This window comes from Saccoglossus kowalevskii, chromosome 1, assembly GCF_978046115.1.
Source record: "Saccoglossus kowalevskii chromosome 1, keSacKowa6.1, whole genome shotgun sequence".
Lineage (NCBI taxonomy): Eukaryota > Metazoa > Hemichordata > Enteropneusta > Harrimaniidae > Saccoglossus > Saccoglossus kowalevskii.
Window position 1 is genome coordinate 29,369,768 of NC_140641.1, and position 26,988 is coordinate 29,396,755.

The 26,988-nt window shown below is 34.1% G+C and overlaps 1 protein-coding gene across 1 annotated transcript; it reads left to right on the forward strand.

Moving 5' to 3' along the window:
- On the forward strand, positions 1-26,975 carry LOC146750830 (histamine N-methyltransferase-like). The gene is made up of 4 exons (XM_085497543.1): positions 1-180; positions 21,674-21,866; positions 25,611-25,931; positions 26,080-26,975. The coding sequence occupies exons 1-4, from the start codon at positions 1-3 to the stop codon at positions 26,424-26,426; spliced, it is 1,041 nt and encodes a 346-aa protein (XP_085353669.1). The 3' UTR covers positions 26,427-26,975.
- Positions 26,976-26,988: the final 13 nt, after the last annotated feature.

Below are 26,988 nucleotides of genomic sequence, written 5' to 3' on the forward strand. Positions count from 1 at the left end.
ATGTCGTCTGCGTCAAGTATTGTGTTGTCTCCCTCGGCAAAAGTGAGCAAAATTAGGGAAGCATTTCGAGCTTTGCGCGATGCAAGTTTGTTGTTACAGCAAGCTGTTTCAGCGACCAATGCTGAAATAGTGTCACGATCGCCGCTGCCGATTGAAACCAATCCCGGTCAGAATGTTCAAGTTAGTTCAAATGGGAGCTCCTTGTCGCGTCCGGTGACTTCCACGAATACGCTCTCCGCACGGCGTTCTCGAGACATCAGAGATGATTCGGTGTTTCCGTTCGGGAAGAAGAAGGGGTCGCCGTGAGAATCGTGTATGGGGGGGGGGGGTATGCCAACAAGTTCTCGACCGACATGGCCTCATGCTTGGATAGCATTGGCCACCACAGGCCAGGATTGGGTACCTTCCACTCAGGAGCGGCGCATTCTGTCAAAAGCTAGATTGCCCATCTGAAGGGTACTCACAGAAATATATTGCATATAAAATGTCAACATAATGATGAAATAATGTAAGAATGCTAACAAAATGAAAAATAATTAGAACATAATGCTAAAATAATATAAAATGTCAACAAAATGATGAAATAATGTAAAAATGCTAAGAAAACGAAAAAAAGCAATGTGAACATAATGATGAAATAATATAAAAATGTCATCATATTGATGAAATATAAATGATAAAAACTGATGTGAGCATATGATAAAATAATATAAAAATGTGAACATATTGATGAAATAATTAAAAAATGATAAAATAATGATAAAAATAAAAATGTGAACATAATGATGAAATATTTGAAAATTTTTTAACAACATGAAAAAAAAGGATGTTAACATAATGGTATAATGCTAATACAAATGTTATTGGCACTGATCTCACCCCATGTCACAAACGTCGTGGAGGGAAATTTACAAGTACAAGAACACAAAACAAATTACTGAAATTGACAAAACAAGTGCCACATCACAGTCAAATCAGTGAAAAAGAGATAGTATAGTGGCTGTCGCTTCAGACTCATGATCAGAAGACTTAAGTTCAAATCCTATCTTAGACTGAACATCAAATGGTCGACCCCTACCCTTGGTGAGTGTGCTACAGACTCAATGGGAAGGCCAATTCCACTGGCCGAGATTCATTCACTAACGAATGCTACATTGGGGGAACCTTGGTTAAGGTCCGCAGGTGCTTGTATTCGACCGAGCCTGGTTGACGCCAGGATAGCGTATTAAAATTGCCATTTGGCAGAGAGATGGCCACACAGCCCTATCATGTAGTCCCAAACATGAATATGACCTCTGTGACAAAATGCACTATGTATCAGCACTAGCACTTGTAATTTGCACATACAAAAAAAGTCAGGAGAGACAACAGTGACATTCAAAGTCCATAACTGTCGCCTGGCACAAAAATATATTTAAAAAAAAAAGAGATATATGAACTTCATGATATTTATCAAGTACAAGTACACTATAGCGTGAAATCATTGATAAATTAGTGGGAAAAAAATTTAAATCTAGAGTACAAGTAAACTAAGATACATTCTACTATGTTATTCTCGTAGATTCGGAAGTTTTTTTTTAAAAAAGTATAGCATTTTTTAAGAAAATCACTGAGCTTAAAGTCGACATATTTAGCTTTCTAATGATATCCTACTTATCGTCCTACACCGTCTACATGCGAAGATATAGTACTATGAATAATAATAACTTGCTCCGATGACCCATTTTCCCCTCGCTAACGACGAGGAAAAATGATGTGGGGCGATTCTAAAAATACTGTTGGCCAAATCAAGCGCACTATTTAGCACATAAGAACTATATTTCATTATATATGCCAGAAAATTCCAAATTTCCAAAGACTACGGTGTTCAAAATAACAGTTTTGCTGGTCTATCGGAAATACATTTGAAATTTGTCACGTGACCTATGTCAAATAAGCGCCCTATGACAGTGGGTTTGGTTCCGGCTGCTTGGACTTACCGTTACCGGTACATGTTCAATGCAGAAAAAAATAAAACGCCATCTTGTTATGGGAATCATTTATAATCCAGATATATTTGGGTTACAACAGTTTTAATAGTGCAGCATGGTTACAGAAATACATCAGTCTAATCCATTACATTACTATCTAAATCATCTGATAACTGGTATAAATTCAATGATGATAGCGTAACACTTATTGATATCGAAAAGTGTCATAATGAGCAGGCTTACATCAGGATTTTAGCAGTTGATAGAAATAAATAGTAATTGTTATGAATCCACCAATAACAATCGAGAACCATGTCACATACTTGGCAAGATTTGTCTACTTATATGAAAGATCTGGTTCAAAATAAGGCTGATGTTAGTTTATCTCTTCAATATGATATGTTAAGTAAAAAAATTGCACAGGCAAATTGAGCTTGATGAAATAAAAAATAGGCATGTGAAAGCTGATGTTATTGGTCGTAAGAGGGAATATACAAAACAATATATGAAATAGAAACGTAAAAACAAATGTTATCGTCAATCAAAATCAAGAAAAAAAATCTCACAACTGGAGAAGGAAAGATATTCAAGGAGATTAAGTAGGGAAAATATAGAACAATTGGAAAAAGAGAGAAATGAAGTGAGATTAAAGAGGAAAATATAGAACAATCAGAAGAATGCAATGAGAATAAAGGGGAAAAATATACAACTAGAGAGAGCGTTGTGCGAAGAGATTAAGTAGAAAGAACGTAAAACAATTGGAAGAGAGAATTGCAAAGAGAACAAGTAGAAAATATATAGAACAGTTGTAGGAGAAGAGATTAAAATATACAACTTGAGGAAAAGTGTAATGCTAATGAAAATCATAGAAATGTACCTGAAGGAAACAATGATCAACCACTATTCTAGAGAAAACTCAATGGAAGCAGAACATCACAATATCAACAACTCTCCCCAAATGTATAGCTCTAAGGGATATTTGGTAGTAAGAAATGAAAATTATGTTATAAAATTTCACTATTTCAAGAGCCAATTCTTGGTCTCAACTTAACCAGTTGTATCAACTAATCTTTTGTGGGCAAGGTTTCAATAGTTTTGTTATGTATATTATGACATCTGCGAGTCGGATTTTACCCCGGGCACCTGGCCAGGCGGGATTTATAAACAATCAGCTGATCGATATTTAGCATACAAGTGCGTACAAGCTCACCAAAATAAATTTGTGCAGATTTAATTAATTTCTTTTAAAAACAGTGTTGTTCCAGTTGTGGTACTTGATCCTTTCGTGGTGTTTTGGCATTGTCCAAAGGGTAGGTGAAACGATACTAGTGCTAGCGCGTAAATTTCCAAAACGGCGATTATCTCAACTTCATTTTCAACCTCAACCAGGTCCTTCAAAACTATTTAGCTCCCAGACTATTTCGTCATTTCCTTTGAAATTTTCAGAAACTATTATTCCGATCTGACAACGGCGTTAATTACGGGTCAATTTAAAAGTGTGAAACTTTTAAGAAGCACTGTGAAAAAACTATGTAGCACAGGGACGGATACAGGATTTTCTATTGGGGGGGGGTGTCCAAACTTTAAAATCGCCGGACTAAGTTAATGATTTTGTCATATTATAAAAAAAAAATTGAATACATTTTTCAACGAGGGGGGTTCGGACCCCAAGAACCCCCCCCCTAGATCCGCCACTGTATGATACTTTTGAAAATCTGGCAAAATAAGCTTTCATGTGGTATATAACATGACAAAATTAACGTATTCGTTAGTAGTGTAATTTATTGTTTAACATTCCTATAAATCATAGTACAGTGCCACCTTGAAATGGTTTATTTTTTCAAAACATCTCTGTCAAGAAACTTCTCAAAAAATGCAAATATTTATATTAATTGTATTTTCTTTTGACATTTGAGATTAAATATACCAGCGCAAAAGGTTTCTTCAAAGTAAAATATTTGTAATGAATAAACTATATATCTAAATTCAACATTCAAAATTGTGACACCATAATTTTCTGAATAACTCTAAACACAGTAGTTTTTTTTTCAATTATTACTGCATATTTGAAATAACTTATTACAGATTTAATTTTGGCCTAATCTGGTGAAATATTCGACAGAAACAAATCCAACATGGCAGTCGGTGAGTGGTCGGATAAAAGCATAATATTCTGGCTCCTGAATGCCTTGCTTGCAGCCACCGCGAGAGAAGTGCACCACCAACACAACGACAGAGAAACTTCTGTTAATGAAACAGAACAATGCAATGTTCTTCCTTCATACTCAACGATCTCCTTTTTGTACGTTTCAAAATAACTTGTACCATACAACTGTAACAGCTCTGGAGTGGGGTCGCCCATCATACTATAGTACACACAATCCATTTTGTCACTTGATATGATTGCTGTAACCAAATAGAATTTTGAAGTGTCACGCATTTTCACTCTTTCATAAACATTACACCAACACAGCAGAATTCTTGAATCAACAATGGTGTTTAAGATATATTAAAATTCAAATGATATTGAGTTATCAAGTATAATTAGTCATAGTTTTCTATTTCACCCTGTTCAAGTTCACCCTGTTGTAATTGAACGATTGAAACTGATTAAGCATTGGGAGGTCATCAGATATGGCCCTGTACGGAAGTATTATTGTATCATCACAAAACAAACGAGCAAATCGGGATATACCGGTATGTCATTATTATACATCTGTCATCTTAACGCCACAAGTTCCACCGTGCCGTAAGTTTGCGGTATATCACGGGGTATTTTAATCCTACAATATTAGGAAATGAGAATTCCAAAAATGAAATGATTACGCGCGTAAGCGTCCTCTATACGTCGGTCGATACTTCCGCTGTACTGTCTTCGAACATACTTTGCGGTATCCTCGTAATAACCTCATAGTATAGTCATACAGGTGTTGACAGTTTATTAAACTTTTATATATACAACATAATTGCAGAAAATAACATTTTGGAAAAAGTACATTTAATATATAATATCTTTTTTATTCATACGTGTGTCCTGTATTTAAATATGTTGCACAATTCCATTTCTACTGGTACACAAAAATATAGAGACTATTTAGTGACGTCACAGTATTCCATATCACATTCGAAAGGAAGCACTGGAAACAAATTCATCTGTAATTAAGCTATTTCATTCATTTACATCATGTAATAATTAATGTTGTTCAATATCTATTATATAACCATTACGCCACAGTCTGAGTTATATTACTGGTATATTCCTGATACCATATACAGTTGTTTTAGAATATCACTGATTTTTTATTTATGTTATAAAATACTGGCCTATTTCCCAGGATTAGGCTAATACAATGTGTTATTGTAAATATTTACAGTAAGTGTTTCACAGATAACTCAATACACTATCAAATTTGGTTTACAAATAATATAATACATATTAGGATATCAAGTATAATTAGTCGTAGTTTTATATTCTACATAGTTCATCCTGTTGTAATTGAATGATTGAAACTGATTAAGCATTTGGAGGTCATCAGATATGGCTCTGTATAGAAGTATTATTGTATCATCACAAAACAAACGAGCAAATCGGGATATATGTCATTATATTACATCTGTCATTGTAACGCCTTAAGTTACAGCGTGTCGTAAGTTTGCGATATTTCACGGGATATTTTCATCCTACCATATAGGAAATACGATTCCCAGGATAGGCTAATACAATGTGTTATTGTAAATATTTACAGTAAGTTTCACAGATAACTCGATACAGTATCAAGATTGGTCTACAGATAATATATTACGTTATTTATGCATATCATTTAGGAGATATATGAGCTGCTTGATTGGCGTATTTTGTCAGTTTACATCATTGAATAATTTTAGTAAATTGCTTGGTGTTCAACATAATATTACAGCTGTTTAATCATTTAATCAAAGAAGGGGTGTTGGCGCTTTCTGATGTTCCACAGAGATGGCTACTTATACACTGAGTGCTTTAATTAGCCCTCATTCGGACGTCTAAAAACGGGGACACATGGATTGACCTCGCTGTGGGTATATGCGTGTATGTGTGCGTGCGTCCATCCGTTCGTTCGTATCCATCGCACACTTGCTTGAACCAATTAAGTTCAAACTCCACAGATACATCCTATTAATATGGTATTTGCACATGCATTTTTGTCATTGTTGAACTCGAAATTACCTTTTTAAGATTAAAATTGTATCACATATTTTCACCATTCATCATTATATCAGACAAATACACGTACATTCATCTCAGCATCAAATCCAAAATGTCTGACTAGTGGACAGTTCCACAGAGCCATATTTTAACAGGCTTGGACCAATCATGTTAAATCTTCACACATGCATCACACATCAGGTTATATATATATCAAGTTTATAATAAACATGAGTACTCTGACATTGGCAATGACTTGTTTAGCTTGAACTTCAAGGTCATTAAGTCAACATAATTCCTCCATCAACAAATCATTGTTTATACAGTACAACACCTGCTTTGCAACGTTTCAGGCTAGTTGCTTTGATGTTTACAGTTGAGGAATTATGACCAGTAGCACCACAGCTACTGCAAGAAATCAATATATCCAACTTAATCTAACCTGGTATAATGCTGACATTTTGAGTTACATAACAATTAAAACTAGTTCCAAAACCTATAGAGAATCTTCATAAGCGAGCTAACTCAAATGTGTGAGTGAAAATGATGAGAAAAACTTACACATATGTTACCCAGATCAGAAGCCATTTAGTTCATAAGAGAAGTATCCATGTGGACACCCTTGATTCTTGATTAAGGGATAATGTCGTTTACAACAACAACTGCAACCACGTAAAAGCTTTGTATTGAAAAGCATTATGTATTTACAAACACAGACTCGCTACTCATTGATATGTATAGAAAGCTTTATATACTCGGTGCTGTGGTCTCTATGCCACTACTCCCACACAACACGACAAAAACGGCTTTAAGCAAGAGACACGATTAGAGTGCCCATCTGCCTGCGTGCAGCGATGCTTTCAAAACTTGAGGCTGTTGGGGGGAAAACATCAAAAAGCAAAGGGCATTAAAAACATATTCATCATAAGCAATAAATGGTTATTAAGCCATCATATATATAAACAGCACTAGAATATATCACTGTTTTAATCAGCAAGCATTCAGCAAAAAAATAACTCCCTCTGATGACGGTTCACTTTTCCATTCAGAGTTATTATGACATCAAGCTGTCAAGCCACCCATTTTGATGACCCGGTCTCTGGTGCATGGTTATTGTATTTCCTGTGCATATTGTTCCAATAATACTCTGGTTCCAGTGGAATTAAATATGAACTTGTCTGACTCCATGACTCCACAACTATACACATGACTCTGGGTAAACACTCTTTTACTAAAGGTAGGCTGTGTTAAAACACAGTAGCTATATGGGTTTTTCTAGTAGTGATCATTATAACAATAAAAATCAAGCGGTAGAATCATTCTAATTTCAAAACGTTTAGACTAAGGTACCTATATATTTACCTAATATTGGTATTGTAATATATTCATACAGATTATTATGACTGAACGTATATCTTGTCTATCCAATCATGGTGCGGAATATTATGACAAAATGGGCGTACTCTTTGGAGTAGTAATCAGTAGTAACCTCAACTGGTAATCAAAACATCAAGAAAGCTCTGGCGAAATTGAAACGAGACCCATTGCATGAACTACGTGTTTTAGCAATTGGTAGCGCGACCGGTAAATGCTGCAGTTGTTGACAGTTATTATAAACAAACTTGAATTCATAATAATAATTATTTGTATCTTGCCCTGTGTCGCATACGACTTATTTACCACTTCCGTGTCACTGAGAATGTTCTAGAACCGTACTGTGTCTGGGTGGAATATTCTAGATTTTTTTTAGAAACTGGTTGAATAGGTAATAGAACACTGTAGGAGGCAATAGAAGGTAATGGAACATTCTAGAAATTAATAGTAAATTCCAGACTCAGTATGTATGCTGATGTAATGGTCTATTTATAGACAGTGTGGGTATATATAGGGGAGTTGTTCAACACTGAGATCAGATCGGAGACCACGTTGAATTGTATTGGAGTTTAAGTATCTAGTCATTGGAGTAGTTGAGTTTTACCGCGATATTGTACTTGATGTTTGCAGAGTATAATAATACCAGTACCAGTTGAAACCTCATCTGTTGGCTCCGTGTTCGTATTTTATCATCGCCGCCAGGGAAGTCTTTCTGTTACTGTTGCCATTTTGGTATTTGAACCATCACACCTGTACTATACCAATTACGGTAATATTACGTTACGTGTGACACCCTGATGTGTTTACAAGAAACCATTTACAACCCATGAAAATACAAGTAACTTGTTGAATATGGAGATAAGTTTTATCCCTAGGTTATAAAATGGGTTAGTTTACAGTATTTATTAAATTATAGTATCAGATTGTTTGGACTGATTTATTGTGTATGTGTTGCTGAGTATATTTACAAATTGAAGGTATGCTGAACCATATAATAATCATTAAAATTAAAATGATCACTAAAACAACATTATTATCATTCAATTTGAACAGTTTGAATAGAAACGAGAGTTTATTCCGTTGTTTGGTTTTTCACTTTAGATTCGGTAAACTGCCAATTACAGAATGATTTGTTATATTTTATGTTAAAGCTAATAACGCAACAGTAACTGAATATAGGCCAGACTTATTCTTGGACCAACAATTTTTCTAAACTACTTGCATATAATGTATAGGAAGCATCATTTTCATAAATGCAGTAGGGTGGTTTGCCCCCTCTCCCGCATATACACATGTACATGTACAACTTGTATAATGTACTGACAGGTAAATTACTTCAATATTGCATTAAAATCTTGCAAGCCGAATATGGGGAAGTATCAAAGGTTAGTGAAAACCAAGTTTTGTTTTAGGTCCGCTATCAAATTCATCGAGCGAAGCTAATTATATTACTGATTGACCTTCGTTGTTGTCCAGTGGCATCAACTTCTTGAAAACCAATGTTATTGATAGGTCTACTCAACATACATGTATATCAACTATTAGATTTGTTCATTTCGGCTGGAAAACAGCTCACCCAATCGCTTTACTATTGTATATTGTATATGTGTGGACTCATCTAACATTTGTTCAGATTGCTTGTGAAAATGTGCATTGCTTGCAGCGATGCTATCTCAGTTGAATCGCTGCTTGTTTTATTATAGAAGAAGTGATTTTTAAATGAGATGCTCTATATAATATTAATTACTTTAAGTGAAATCATATCATTTGCTGTTATGATTTTTATTATGATTAATCGTGCACATGAATTGCAAAAAAAGATTCTTATAACAGTTATTGCAAGAAGAACCCAGTAGTAGGTAGCATCACACAAATATACACGTTCTATTCAATTCATTACTACAGCATCCGACCATAAATAGCCCCAATTCACTACCAAACGCGTGATTTCGGTCTTTTTAGTGCAGTAATATTTCTATGCCTAGCCTATAAATCAGCTGACATCTGGCTTATTAAATAAGACAAAGGATGAAGGCACAATTGGTCTGATTGTGTGTACGTTTTACGAATCAGTTACCCTCGTGCTCTGGTCCGTAATCAGTCATGTGATTTGTGCATGACAAATTTCTAGATCCGGCCGATACATACAGGTTAGGCATACAGCTTATTTTATTCCCTGGGCTCCCTATGTCTTAACACGTTATGTATCGTTGCTTTTAGCATATTCTGTTGATGCCATATTTTTTACACACGTGCAAGTCCAAGATTGGTCAAACAATTACGTAACAAACCAAAGTAAATTCATTTTAATACGTGATGAACCAATGCATTGCCTGATATTAAAAGTTCAGAAACTAAGTTTTTAGAACATAAGTATAAGCATTCAGTAATTTTAATGAAAAAAGTACATTTTTCTTAGTAATAGTGACACCTGTTGTTTAGTATGATTGATCCCCACGGTTGGGTGGAGGAGCATAGAAGTTTTTAATTAAAATTATTTTCCATAATAAACAAGAAACCATCATAGATGTTCTTATAAACAGCCTTTCAATTCATAGTGGGGGGTGGAGTAAACCTGTGATTATTTTTATTACTTTCTGACTATCTAGTTTGCCGTTCACCATGTCCATTTCCATATAAACAAAAGCTCCAGCCAATATCAGATTTGACTACTTGTTTTAAGTTGTGGCACTTGGAAACGAGTGTTAGTACATGTGGCAAATGTCCAACTGTCTTGGGTAATAAGATTGGCTAAATTTCAACTAGAAACAGGTAAACCAGTATACCTGTATGTACGAAGCCAGTGAATTTGATACAAGCGAAAATAAACTGCATCTATCTATGTATATAAATATACATGGACAGAGAATATTTTCTTAGAGCACTAAATGTGACAATTGCCCTATTGTCTGTGCTGATTTGGTAGGTTAAACCCACCTTTAATATACCACACCAGCCACATAGCGCCCGATGCGGAGCTGGGTAGGTACTGAAAAAAAACATTGACTGAAGCATTGCAAAGGACTGAATTGTTGTCAATAACAACAAACATATTGGAAGGTCAAAGAGAGTGAAAAAAACATACAGGCATATAACAACTTTCTGGGACCTTTCTTTGTTCCAAGTAATCCACAGTAGAACGAGATGAAACAACGCTATACTCCGCCATCTTTATTTTGATATTGGATTCAACGATTATTTTATGGGAACCATGGGTCATAACTTGAGGGGAGTTAACACCCATGATATTAAAAATGCCTTGATTATTAAGAGTCTAAATTACAAGGAACCAATACTTTGATTTTTTCAGTGGACCAATAAAAGCATTTGAAAGTATATAATTGTTCATATGACATCCTTCATGTGTATAGTTGCTGTCACAGTGTAAGTCCTGCTTATCACAATTGAGAGGGCCACCCACAGAACTCGCACTGGACAGGGGGTTCTGTCACTGCTAGAATGGGGTAGACAAGACAATAGTATTGAAAATGAAATACACATACACCAAAATATCGAGTTAAAGCTCCTGACTTTAATACCTCTCAAAATAATTAAAGGAAATAAATCACCTTTATGACAGTTATCATACGGCAATGCACACCGTTTCTTTCCATGATTCCATGCACACTTATATGTGCAGGGTTTGAGGTAATATGACAACAACATAAAATAAAGGATGCTGACAGTTGTCAATTACAGTAACATCGCTATAACAACCCTATAGTCCGCTATCTTTATTTTAATATTGGATTCAACCATTATTTTATGGGAACCACGGGTCATAACTTGAGGGGAGTTAATACCCATGATTTTAAAAATGTCTTGATCAATAAGAGTCTAAATTACAAGGAAACATTATTTTGATTTGTCAGTCGACCAATAAATGCATTTGACAGTATATAATTGTTCATATGACCTCCTTCATGTGTATAGTTGTTGTCACAGTGAAATGCCTGCTTATCACAATTGAGAGGGCCACCCACAGAACTCAAACTGGACAGGGGGTTCCGTCACTGCTAGAATGGGGTAGACAAGACAATAGAATTGGAAATGTAATACACACTAAAATATCGAGTTAAAGCTCCTGGCTTTAATACCTCTCAAAACAATTTTAAGAAATAAATCACCTTTATGACAGTTATCACTCGGCAATGTACACCGTTTCTTTCCATGATTTCATGCACACTTCTATTTGCAGGGTTTGAGGTAATATGACAAAAACATAAAATAAAGGATGCTGACAGTTGTCAATTACAGTAAAATCAACTAACTAGGACAGATTAAAAAGGACCAGAAATGTATTTAAATACGTTGTACATTCATTTCTACTGGTACACACAAATATAGAGACTATTTAGTGATGTCACAGTATTCTATATCACACCCTAAAAGAAGCACTGGAAACAAATTCATCTGTAAGTGAGCTATTTCATTTATTTACATCGTGTAATAATTAATTTTATTCAATATCTATTATATAAAAATTATTACACCACAGTCTGAGTTATATTACTGTTGTATCTACATATATATAAAGTTGTTTTTAGATATAACTAAATTCTTATTTATAATATACCATACTGGTCAATTTCCCAATGTGTTGTTGTGAAATGTTACCATCCAAGTTTCTGAAATGAGCGTGTTTGTGAATAATAAGAACTTGACTTGATTGTATTAAATACTAACGCAATAGTACAATGGAAATATACTTTTTGTATAACACATGCAAAGTGATATGCTTCCTACATTAGTCATGGTGGTTTGCATAGATGTCCGCCATTTTTAAAATCTGCCTTACTTAAAATTAACATTCATTAAATCAAATAGAATACTACACTGAAATTGATTTTTTAACAACAGTATAATATTGACAGACAAACAGAAGAATTTGCGATCAAAAATCAAACTCCATAAAACGTTTTATTTTCATTTTTTGTGTCGGGTTACAACAGGGACATGCATGGGTTACGGAGATTGATCATGTCAACAGATCCTGTTGATAGTGATTACACACAATCAGTGATGACACTGAGCAGTGATTAATCAAGGCTAATTATGATTTAACAAAGCATAATGTGGGTAAAAATGTTTTACCATTAACACTCCAATACATAGTATTTTAATAATTCTAATCACAATCACCAGTGTATGCTAGTATAGCATTTTATAAAAGACTAAACAAATACTTTCTGGGGGCAGAGGATATCACAAACATATCACATAGAGGATATTTTATATTATACACATATGTATCAATCATTTGTTAAGCTTGCAGCAAATATATATATATATCTCAGTAATTTTAATGAAAATGAAGCATAATATTCTTAGTAATATTGACACCTGTTGTTTAGTATGATGGATCATCACGATTGGGTACAAGAGTATAGAAGTTTAAAATTAAAATTGTTATCCATAAGAAACATGAAACCATCAAAAGTGTCATTATAAACAGCCATTTAATTCATAGGCGCAGTAAGCCTGTGCTTATTTTTATTATTGTCTGACCATCGAGTTTGCCATTCACCGTGACCATTTCCATATAAACAAAAGCTCCAGCCAATATTATATTTTACTACTTGTTCTAAGGTTTGGCACTTGGAAATGAGTGTTGTGAAATGTGGCAAATGTCAAACTGTCTTAGGTAATAAGATAGTATGTACGAAGCCAGTGAATTTGATTCAAGGAAACAGAAACAGCATCTATGTGTATAAATACACATGGACAGAGAATATTTTCTTGGAGCACTAAATGTGACAACTGCCCTACTGTCTGTGCTGATTTGGTAGGTTAAACCCACCTTAAATATACCACACCAGCCACATAGCGCCCAATGAAGAGCTGAGTAGGTAGTGAAGAAAAACATTGACTGAAGTATTGCAAAGGACTGAAGTGTTGTCAACAAACATATTGGGAAAGTGAAAAAAAAGACAGTGAAAAAAAAACACACAGGCATATAAATTCTAACTTTCTAGGACCTTTCTTTGCTCTAAGTAAGCCAGAGTAGAACGAAATGAAACAACACTATAGTCCGCGATCTTTATTTTAATATTGGATGCAATCATTATTTTATGGTAACCACGGGTCATAACTTGAGGGGAGTTAACAACCATAATTTTGAAAATACCTTGAACAATAAGAGTTCAAATTACAGGGAAAACATTATTTTGATTTTTCAGTGAACCAATAAATGCATTTGACAGTATATAATTGTTCATATGACCTCCTTCATCTGTATAGTTGTTTTCACAGTGAAAGGCCTGCTTATCACAATTGAGAGGGCCACCCACAGAACTCACACTGGACAGGGCGTTCTGTCACTGCTAGAGTGGGGTAGACAAGACAATAGTATTGACAATGAAATACACATACACTAACATATCGAGTTAAAGCTCCTGGCTGTAATACCTCTCAAAATAATTAAAGGTAATAAATCACCTTTATGACCGTTATCACACGGCAATGCAAACCTTTTTTTTTCCTCGATTCCATTCACACTTATATGTGCAGGGTTTGAGGTAATATGACAAAAACATAAAATAAAGGATGCTGACAGTTGTTAATTACAGTAACATCAACTAACTGGCCATTGTAAATGAAATGTTAAAGGAAAGATTAAACAATACCAGACATGTATTTAAATATGTTGTACACTCACATTTTTACGGGCACACACAAATATAGAGATTATTTAGTGACGTCACAGTAAAGGATGCTGACAGTTGTCAATTACAGTAAAATAAACTAACTAGGAAAGATTAATGAGGACCAGACATGTATTTAAATACGTTGTACATTCATTTCTACTGGTACACAAAAATATAGAGACTATTCAGTGACGTCGCAGTATTCTATATCACACCCTGAAAGCACTGGAAACAAACTCATCTGAAAGTGAGCTATTTCATTCATTTACATTGTGTAATAATTAATTTTGTTCAATATCTATTATATAACAATTATTATACCACAGTCTGAGTATATATATCAGTAATTGTAATGATAAAAATGTACATTTTCTTAGTAATAGTGACACCTGTTTCGTATGATTGATCTCCACGATTGGGTGCAGGAGCATAGAAGTTTATAATTAAAATTATTTTTCATAATAAACATGAAACCATCATAAATGGCCTTATAAACAGCCTTTCACTTCATAGTGGGGGGTGGAGTAAACCTGTGATTATTTTTATTACTTTCTGACTATCTAGCTTGCCGTTCACCATGTCCATTTCCATATATACAAAAGCTCCAGCCAATATCAGATTTGACTACTTGTTTCAAGCTGTGGCACTTGGAAACGAGTGTTAGTACATGTGGCAAATGTCCAACTGTCTTGGGTAATAAGATTGGCTAAATTTCAACTAGAAACAGGTAAACCATTATAACTGTATGTACGAAGCCAGTGAATGCTATTCAAGCCAAAGAAACTGCATCTATTTATATAAATACACATGGACAGAGAATATTTTTTGGAGCACTAATGTGACACATGCCCTACTGTCTGTGATCAATATACCACACCAGCTACATAGTGCCAGACGAGGAGATGGGTAGGTAGTGAAAAACAAACATTGAATGAAGCCTTGCAAAGGACTGAATTGTTGTCAATAGCAACAAACATACTGGGAATGTCAAAGACAGTGAAAAAACTAAACAAAAACACACAGGCATATAAATACTAACTTTCTAGGATCCTTATTGGCTCCAAGTAATCAATAGTAGAACGAGATGAATCAACGCTATACTCCGCATCTTTATTTTAATATTAGATGCAACCATTATTTTATAGGGGACAACGGGTCATAACTTGAAGGGAGTTAACACCAATGATTTTAAAAATGCCTTGATCAACAAGAGTCTAAGTTACAGGGAACATTATTTTGATTTTTCAGTGGACCAATAAATGCATTTGACAGGAAAATATAAAAAACTCGACCACAACAGCAATTAAAACAGCTTGCTGCATTATAAGTATCACTACCCTGTCAAATTAGTGGTTCATACTTATTTCAATCTGAACTTAACAGGCCAATTCTATCACACCTTGCTAGGCTCGAACTTCCATGCAATCAGAGCATTCCAAATAAACATGATTCCCCACAAATACCAGAGGGCGCTCTGACCAACAAATTGCCATTATCTAAATAAAAAGAACTGAATGTCCACAGTAATGCCTGTAGGTGTACCTTGGCTGCATGCACAATTAAAGTCCAAGATTGGTCGAACGATTACGTAACAAACCAAAGTGAATTGAGACCCATTTTAACACGTAGCCAAGGTGATGAAAATAAATGGTACCCACCCAAAAATACACAGGGCCCAAACCATGATTGCATGCACAATTAAAGTCCAAGATTGGTCGAACGATTACGTAACAAACCAAAGTGAATTGAGACCCATTTTAACACGAAGCCAAGGTGATGAAAATAAATGGTACCCACCCAAAAATACACAGGGCCCAAACCATGATTTGCATGCACAATTAAAGTCCAAGATTGGTCGAACGATTACGTAACAATCCAAAGTGAATTGAGACCCATTTTAACACGAAGCCAAGGTGATGAACCAATGCATTGCCTGACATTAAAAATTCAGAAACTAAGTTTTTAGAATATAAGTATAAGCATTATGTCCACAGTAATGTCTGTATGTGCTCCTTGGCTGCATGCATAATTAAAGTCCAAGATTGGTCGAACGATTAAGTAACAAACCAAATTGAATTGAGACTCATTTTAACACGTAGCCAAGGTGATGAAAATAAATGGTGCCCACCCGAAAAATACACAGGGCCCAAACCATGTTTTGCATGCACAATTAAAGTCTAAGTTTGGTCGAACGATTACGTAACAATCCAAAGTGAATTGAGACCCATTTTAACACGAAGCCAAGGTGATGAACCAATGCATTGCCTGACATTAAAACTTCAGAAACTAAGTTTTTAGAAAATAAGTATAGGCATTTAGTAATATTAATGAAAAAAAGTACATTTTTCTTAGTAGTGACAGTTTAGTATGATTGATCCGCACGATTGGGTCCAGGAGCATAGAAGCTTATAATTAAAATTATTTTCCATAATAAACATGAAACCATCATAAATGGCCTTATAAACAGCCTTTCACTTCATAGTGGGGGGTGGAGTAAACCTGTGATAATTTGTATTACCTTTTGACCATCTAGTTTGCCGTTCACCATGTCCATTTCCATATAAACAAAAGCTCCAACCAATATCAGATTTGACTACTTGTTTCAAGCTGTGGCACTTGGAAACGAGTTTTAGTACATGTGGCAAATGTCCAACTGTCTTGGGTAATAAGATTGGCTAAATTTCAACTAGAAACAGGTAAACCAGTATACCTGTATGTACGAAGCTAGTGAATGTTATTCAAGCCAAAGAAACTGCATCTATTTATATAAATACACATGGACGGAGAATATTTTTTGGAGCACTAAATGTGACAGAGGCCCTACTGTCTGTGATAAATATACCACACCAGATACATAGTGCCAGACGAGGAGATGGGTAGGTAGTGAAAAAAAACATTGACTGAAGCCTTGCAAAGGACTGAATTGTTGTCAATAGCAACACACATACTGGGAAAGTCAAAGACAGTGAAAAAAACAAAATAAAAACACACAGACATATAAATACTAACTTTCTAGGATCTTTATTGGCTCCAGGTAATCCAGAGTAGAACGAGAGGAGTCAACGCTATACTCCGCCATCTTTGTTTTAATATTAGATGCAACCATTATTTTATAGGGGACAACGGGTCCTACCTTGAGGCGAGTTAACACCCATGATTTTAAAAATGCCTTGATCAACAAGAGTCTAAGTTACAGGGAACATTATTTTGATTTTTCAGTGGACCAATAAATGCATTTGACAGGAAAATATAAAAACTCGACCACAACAGCAATTAAAACAGCTTGCTGCATTATAAGTATCACTTCCCTATCAAATTAGTGGTTCATACTTATTTCAATCTGAACATAACAGGCCAATTCTATCACACCTTGCTAGGCTCGAACTTCCATGCAATCAGAGCATTCAAAATAAACATGATTCCCCACATTCATTTCTACTGTTGTCAATTATAGTAAAATCAACTAACTAGGAAAGATTAAAAGGGACCAGAAATGTATTTAAATACGTTGTACATTTATTTCTACTGGTAAACACAAATATAGAGACTATTTAGTGACGTCGCAGTATTCTATATCACACCCTAAAAGAAGCACTGGAAACAAATTCATCTGTAAGTGAGCTATTTCATTCATTTACATCGTGTAATAATTAATTTTGTTCAATATTTATCATATAACAATTATTACACCACAGTCTGAGTTATATTACTGGTATATGCATATATATATATATATATATATATATATATATATATATATATATATATATATATATATATATATATACACAGTTGCTTTTAGATATAACTAAATATTTATTTATATTATACCAAACTGGTTTATTTCCCAATGTGTTGTTGTGAATTGTTACCATCCAAGTTTCTGAAATGAGCGTGTTTGTGAATAATAAGAACTTGACTTGATTGTACAAAATACTAACGCAATAGTACAATGGAAATATAGTTTTTGTATAACGTATATGCAATGTGATATGCTTCCTACATTAGTCATGGTGGTGACAGTTTGCATAGAAGTCCATTTTTTAAAACAATGCCTTACTTAAAATTAACATTCATTAAATCAATTAGAATACCACACTAAAATTGAATTGTATAATATTGACAGACAAACTGAAGAATTTGCATTCTAAATCAAACTCCATACAGCGTCTTATTTTCATTTTATGTCTCGGGTTATAACAGGTACATGCATGGGTTGCGGAGATTGATCATGCCAACAGATCCTGGTGATAGTGATTACACACAATCAGTGATGACACTGAGCAGTGTTTAATCAAGACTAATAATGATTTAACAAAGTATAATGTAGGTAAAAATGTTTTACCGTTACCACTCCAATACACAGTATTTTAATAATTCTAATCACAATCAGCAGTGTGTGCTAGTATAGCATTTTATAAAAGACTAAAAAAAACTTTAATCATTATTAAAAACTATTAATGTAAGAAACAACGGCGTTTCAGGTTTACAACAATGGACGATATCCTGATTTCTCTGTCAAGTGTTGATATTGTGATTGATATAGTTTAAATTGTACATAAGCATAGAGTCTGGTGTTTTTCCATGGATAAGGTCATACAGTTAGTCAAATTTTGAGTTGTTTAAAAATCGGTGGACGGAATGTTAGAATTCTGGCGATCCTATTCTGTGTAGATTCTGTGTAGTACTTTTCAAATGTAAACAATATGTATTTCCCCAGATTTCCAAACCGTATTCTAGGTAAGGCTGGTTGTATTATGTGTATTATAAAAAATAAGAGAGTGTGCCTAGGGACAAAGCGCCACAACCCTAGCAAAATACCGATTTTTCTCCTCAGTAACTTGTTTATTTTGGCTATGTAATTATTTGTTTGTCAATTTCAATACCAACCATTGTACCTGATTCAGTCTTATTCATAGGAAGGGAGTTGATGGAGAGACAGCCTTCTACCTCTACCTCTTTACGACGCCCACTTATTATCGTGTAGTTAGTTTTGGAACAATTGATCATTAAGTGATTGTATTCACACCAACATGTCACCTCGTCCAAATGTGTACTCACTGTTGTGATCAATATCAACGCCTGGTGAAAATGTATGAAACAGATCCGAATCATCTGCAAACAACCATAAATAAATAAAACAGTTTAATTTGGAAGGTCATTGATATATAAGAGAAATAGATCTGGTCTGGGACAGAACCTTGCGGACACCACACGTTATTTGGAGTTGCTGAGAAGTCAATCTATTTCAAGAGATAAATTGCGACCTAGTTTTCATAGTTTTTCATCCAAAGGTTGGGAATCCGCCGTCTACCATAGTAATCCAATTTACACATGCGTATAGAGTGGTTAATTGTGTTAAAGTCCTTGGTAAAGGCAGTAAATACCCCCAATGTTGGTCTACCCTTCACTCACAAGGTTTTTTGGTTTTGAACTGAAGTTTTTACAACGCCTTATTAATGTTCAAACAATATGTTATGTTTCTCAAGGTGAAGTTGTAATTGATTCTTGACTGTGTTTTTGTTCAGGATTTTACTACAGAAAGGTAGGATCTAAATTGCCCTATATCCTGGGGCATCATGAGGCCCCGTTTTATAGATGGGAGTGACTTTTGAAATTTTAAGATGGTCAGGAAACTCTTCTGTCGAGAATGATAAATTGACAATAAAGAAGAGTGGCTTGGAAATTTTTGGCAATTTCGATAAATTATTCCTTATAGTATTATAGTATTTTCAGCTTTACAAAGTATACTTGTAAAGATGTTTCTGTAATTTTTATATTATGTCAGATGTTGGTTAGCATAGTTTGTCTGAATGACTTTTGAATAAAGGTTGGGTGTTTTGTTACTGTTACAGTTTAATGACTAATGGCACATTTTTAAAGGTCATTTTTAAATTGGTCGGGTTTGAACATTCCAACAACTTGATAAGATATTTTAATTTTGTGTGGTGAAGATTTATAAAGAATATTTTCGAAGGTAGCAGAAATTGAGAATTGGTCTGAGATATCTGTTGTTATAACCACAGTATTTGTACAACAGGAGTTGATATTAGTAAAAATATAATCTGTTTTAGAACTACTGGAAATCAACAGTATTAGTTAATTGCTTTGATAAATCGATATTGAAATCGCCAAGGTCAGGGCTTAGCTTCCTTATAATAAACCAAATTGATCTCGAGCCAAATGCTCTCGGAGTGTTGTATAATGTAATTTAGGGTATTGTACTCAACAGAGTTATGAATGTATATTTTTGCACCAGGTTACTTCCTTACATATATGCGAGAGTTTGTTGGATTTACCAAGCAGCAGGCACATAGATTATATATACGTTCTATTTTATTCTAAACCTTCCCAAATAAAAGGAAACCTTCCCAAATAAAAGGAATTCTAAAATTTAAAAGGTAGTTTAATTTTAAGAGGTAGTCACTAAATCATGTACTTTCACACTCAAGCAAGCGAATAGACATGTTGGTGAACTAGCCTTGCACTGTGATTGTTTTTATTGTTTGCTGTCTGTAAAAAAAACAGTTTTTTTCACAAATAGAAAAATTTTAAAAAAAGAACTGCAGACCTCACTTCTTTATATTATTGAGTGGGCCAGCCAAGTTTCCACATACAAAAATACACATAATTTATTTTATTTTATAATATTGTCACTGAATTCTTTAAAATAAATTTACTATTTACAAATTAATGTGTTAGACACTATATAATCTTAATATTTTACAATCCATATCCTTATATTTTAATCTGTTTCAAGACATTTGAAAAATTTATTATAGAAGAACAACAATACAATGACTAGATTTGATGTCACGGCTTGCTCCCAATTCATATTGGAATATTGCCAGCAATAATTAATAAAGCTTGTTCAGAAAACCATTCATTCCCGACATGATATTCAATGGCTAGTTCTCAGGATCTACAACAGTAAGTGAATAAATAAACAGAAATCATGTTGATGCCATGATTTTAGACGACATCGCCATATCGCACAGATATTCAACACCGCCATATCGAATTTGGATTTGGATCATACCATTTCAAGCTGCTGGGTGTCTAAATAATGACTCAACAAACAATAAACACATTTTCCACCCACCACACAAATTTTAGCTATAATTGAACAACCAAGAAAGCAACAAAAATCAGGGTGCATCCTGAAAACAACAAGATAGCACATTACAACCAGTCATTACAAACATGAGATCCTCCAACCCTCCCACTACACCCTACAGCATTAATGGTTCCTGAACTCATTTGCATATATGTACAACAAGCTTAGCCAATAGGTGCACCTACTCATCAAACTTTTGACCAACCAACCACTCATTCTAATTATGTTGAGTGAGGGCGCTATTTACTAATGAGAGTAATATTCTAGTAGTGATCATTATAGCAATAACAATCAGCTGGTAAAACCAGGTAAACTCTGATTTCAAAGTCTAAAGTACCAAATATATTTACTTAACATTGGCATTGTAATTTTATTCATGCAGATTATTATGTCTGAACGTATATCTTGTCTAATAAATTTTGAGGCGGAATATTATGACAGATTGGACGTACTATTTGGACCCAACAAAGCAGAAGTAACCACAACTGGTAATCAAAACATCAAGAAAGCTCTGGCAAAATTAAAACGAAACCCATTGCATGAACTACGTGTTTTAGCAATTGGTAGCGCGACAGGTAAGTACTGCACTTGATTAGAGCTCTTATAATTGCAGCAACAATCATGACAATTATAATTATTTGTATGTATAATAGTCTTGCCCTGGTATGTTTACAAAAAAACATTTAAAACACAGAACAATACAAGTAACTTGTTGAATATGGAAATAAGTTTCACTTCTGAGTTTTATTATTAAAAACAACTAATGTCTCCAAAACAAATATATTTGTGTGACAGTAACCTAATATTAATGAACCATTAAACATACACACTAATATAACACTATGTAAGGTTTAGTTTACTGTGTTTATTGTAATATAGTATAAGGTTGTTTATACAATATTATTGCATATATACCTGAGCATTTTTACAGATTGAAGGCATGCCGTATCACATAATGATCATGAAAATTTTTGCAAAAATATTAAAATTTGAATTAGGCCAAATGGTTTGATTGAATGAAAACAGGAGTTATATCTGTTTGGTTTTTAATTTTAAACTTTACATTTAAACTTTAAATGTCATATTTGTTCTATTTTTATGTTAAAGCTAATAACGCGTGTTATGCCAATGTAAGTGAATGTAGAACATACTTGTTCTTTGAATAATCATCTTTGTAAACTTCTTGCATATAATTTATATGAATATAGAAAGCATCATTTTAATAAATACAGTATCATAATGGTGGTTTGTCCCCTCTCCCGCATATACACATGTACATTTAGCATAGATTGAAATTATGACACTACTCAAATTCAACTACTCAAATACTGACAAGAGAATTATCTAAGTGAAATCAGTCGCCTGAAATTGAATTAATCTGAAATGGAATAGTTGGTGCAGGTATTGTTAGCTCCGCTGTCGAAGTCGTCGTACAGAGATAATTATGTTACTGATTGTCCGTTGTCGGTCTCATCGACTTCTTCTTGAAAACTCTGATTGCTTTGATAGTTGATATATATGTGAATTGGGTAGACCTCTCTCAGATTTGTTCATTTAGAGATGGTATCTTCAATTCTCTAATTTTGATAAATATTTTTTGTATTTGTTTGGAAAAAGTGATATTTCCGACTGAAAACTGAAATGATTGCTTCGATACTGGTACGTTTGATGGATTTCTCTTCGAATTGTTCATTTTGTGATAATACCTTAAATTCTTTATTTTTATGAATATTTTTGTAATTTTTTGTAAAAATATATAATTTCGACTTCGTCTAGAAAACAGTTAACCCAATCGCGTTACTTTTGTATATGTAGGTGTCAGTGTTAACGGATTGCATGTGAAATGTACTTTGCTAATGGTGAAGCTATCTCAGTCGAATGAATTGATCTATATAATAGATCAGCACTTACATATACAACGTCAACAACATTCTGCATTTATTTAATTCATTACTACAGCATCTGACCATTATAGCTCCACTCCTCTCTATCGCCATGTCATGGTTTTGTTCGTTTGAGTTCACCACCAAGAGCATTATTTTATTATTATTTTTTGTTAATATCTTGCTCATTAGTCGTTGTTTTGTTGTACTCTTGCAAGTCCATATGGCAACCCATTTTCGGGTTCGACTTGTAAACACGAGGGTTAAATGTGAATCAATGAACGGTGCATAAGTGTCATATCTCAGTACTTGAGGCCTTTTGTGTCGTCTGTAGTGTAATTGTTTTCTTGATTATGTTCAATCAGTAGAGCAGGTATATGCAGCAGGTGTTCGTAGTTGTTCTATCTTTCTTTATGTTGAGCAACTAGTCCAAACGGCAACTTGATCTATTTTCCGGTGTGCTGCCTTTCTATTGTAGATGATTTATTGAAAAACCTTTTGACAGATAAAATTTGTATCACAAGTGCTACAAAAAAGGACACATGTATTGTGTGTGTTATATCTGCATCCAAAATCAACCTTTCATGCTGTGTCAAGTACCAACTAATAACATAAAATCAATATCAGTATAATAACCAATACAAATGATAACTACTGTGACGTAAAATGCGGGGTGGGGCCTTCGTGGGGCGACTCCGCATGCAAGGTTGTAACCATGACTTCAAACTCATTCCAAAGGGTATGGGAAGCATCATTTTAAAGATTAAAAAGAAACTGTCACATAGATCTAGTTTCCATGAATATCGAGACCAGGGCGAAACACAAATTGCGTTATCTAACGCGGGACCACTGACAGAATGTGTGGGAAAACAGAGTTCACACACAACCGGGAAATGGTCAGAGGCGTCAATTGATTCGACCACGAATTTCGTAAAAAAACAGGGTTGGTGACGCTATTATGTAATCGACAACACTTGCACCTTGATTGGCTATACAAGTGAATTCACCTCTGTCGTCATCAACTGAACGACCATTCACAAAATGAATGTTATATTTATAACACAGCACAATTAAAGATATACCAAAATTATTAATTAACCCATCCCTCGATGTTCGACTAATGTTAAAATCATCAGGTTCATATTGTGAAAATAAAGGCAGATTTATATTTTGCTCATCAGTGACGTAATCAAACACATCACCTGTCCTAGCATTGAAATCACCCCCGAAAATGAAATCATAAAAGCCATACTTTATAATAAACTCATCCATAAAATTTCCCAACCTAACAATTCCGTTAGGTTTCCCCTGTCTGTAAATTGTTGACCCTTCCGGGGAGATATAGACAACGCCCAAGATAATATCATTTTCTATTTGCAAAGATTCTTTAGACAACAACAAGAACACGGCGTCATTTGAATGACTATAAATTCTTTTTACATATTTGTTAAAATCAGAAACAACAAAAATATTAACCCCGCCGGCATGTTTTCCTACCCCCGACTTATGGTGCCAAAATGTGGAGTAATTTACATAACCAGGTAAAAACGTATTAAAATCAACAGTTGTAGTGGCGAATGTTTCACAAATATCTACAATTGTAAATTGTGAAAGAAAACGAATGATATCTATATTAAATTGGAACTTCCTGAGGTTATTTGCATTCCAGGTCATGAATGACAGTGAATTTATAATTTTGATTTCATCTACCTGTTCGTTTGTCCGGGTCTGGCCAGCCCGCCATACTTGTACAATGTCTTGTTTATTATCATCATAGGTAAACCGCACCTCATCTATAAGCAATACGTCGTACCTTAGTGATGCTTGCTTGCCATCCTCCCTTACACGAATCATGTATGGTATTAGTTTTCTACGCGAGTGACGGACCATACGAGGGAAGTCTTCTGTTACTTGATATTCCCTTCTACATGTGTAGAAACCAAAACAGAATTGTCAAATTTTCTTTAACGTTGTAATAAAGCAATATTCTATTCTATTCTATTCTATTCTATTCTATTCTATTCTATTCTATTCTATTCTATTCTATTCTATTCTATTCTATTCTATTCTATTCACAAGTGCACAACACAAGTTTTGTACACACTTGTAACAGCGCGCATTTGTTTTATTTTATATGATTAATTGATTTATTTTTCATTTTAAAATGGGTAAACGCGTGCGATACGGTTTTGTACTGTTATTTTAAATGCAAATAACAGTTGAACTATTTCTGGTCACGTTTATATAATATGGTAGACCATGGCCAAATCCGCCTGCGTATATTTCAGAACACACTCGACATACATCAATCATAATCATATAGGAAGTAATATAATATTCAATAGGATGATTAATAGTGAGAAACTGTTAGATATTTTGTATGTACACAACCGAACCCTTATAACAGTATTTTATTAACATATTTATTTTGTATAGGATCAATAGACGAAGGCATCATTGACACTCTTTGTGAGAAGTATTCTAAGATAGCATATACAGTCATAGAACCTGCGTTAAGTGGAATAGATGATTTTAAAGAGCGTGTGAAATCACATCAAGATAAATGGTCTGGAGTCACTTTTGACTTCCGGGAGCAGACTATTGAGGATTATCTAGAAAAATTGGCTGAACTTCAAAAATATGACGTCATTCATGCACTACAATGCGTGTACTTTTTCGCAGATCCACGTAATAGTTTGGTTACTCTGCACGGGATGCTGGATACAAATGGTTTATTTATAATAAGAGCTAATTCAGGTAATTTATCTATTTACAACCCAATTAGGAATAACAATTGATTGAACTATTAAAAAGATAGGTAGTTATGTTTTAAATAGTGTTTTATTTGTGAAACCTTGCCAATGTATCTTATTTTTGTGCACATTCTTTTTCATTTTTCATATAGGACACTGGGAAGATTGCTTATTGAAAATCGGCGAGTACTATCACGACCCACGTAGCCATAACATAGGGACAAAGTATATTAAGACACTATTGCGTTCAGCTTTACCATCTGCAATTATAGAGTCATACTACGATGAATTATCAATGAACGTAAGCGATTGCTTCAATAACGAATCCGTAGATGGGAATAAGAAAATTGATTTTATTTTTCAGGTTTTGAATTTTCGTCAAAGTCTGCCTCCTGAAAAACAGCAGATTTTTTTCGAGTTTTTCAAAAAATGCTGCGATGAGGAAAATGGTGAGATGATCTTCAATACCATAATGGAAGATTTGGTTATTATTAAGTAACTATATTAGGCTTGAATAAAATACAAATACTAGAATATAATTAGCTAACTAAAACAAAACGAAAGGGTCTGTTTGTGGATTTAATCTAAATGTAATACTGATGGTAAATATTGATGAACTTGTATTGTTGTGTATTGTATCATTTAGGAAAAAAATACAGGTGAAAATGTTGGATATAAATAATATTGAAATTAATTATAGATCTTGGAACTTGGATCTTGGAACTTGGAACATATAGTGAAGAAAAAATAACTATCTAATAGCACAGACGATTATATATTTATGTTTAGAAATTATAATGGGTACGACACTATCAAAAAATAATCAATGCAAAATAAATAGAATTATACCCCGCTAATAATGCTCAATTGGATATATACCTCTCTTGGACTACGCAATATCCATTGTAATGGAAGAACTACAACTTTGTAATGCAAATATGTATATCCAACCATAACATATATAGAGCATATGTTGTCTATAGTAAATCTCATTTATACAATGGGTAAGCAAGCAAACTATCACCAATAAAATAAACATTTTCAACCACGTTTGTCCGTTT

Bases quoted from the DNA above. Each gene is read 5' to 3' on its own strand.
- LOC146750830 (XM_085497543.1), top strand. From the start codon at position 1: ATGTCGTCTGCGTCAAGTATTGTGTTGTCTCCCTCGGCAAAAGTGAGC. The intron at 181-21,673 runs GTTAGTTCAAAT...TTATTCATGCAG, and splicing joins ATCCCGGTCAGAATGTTCAA to ATTATTATGTCTGAACGTAT. The intron at 21,867-25,610 runs GTAAGTACTGCA...TATTTTGTATAG, and splicing joins AGCAATTGGTAGCGCGACAG to GATCAATAGACGAAGGCATC.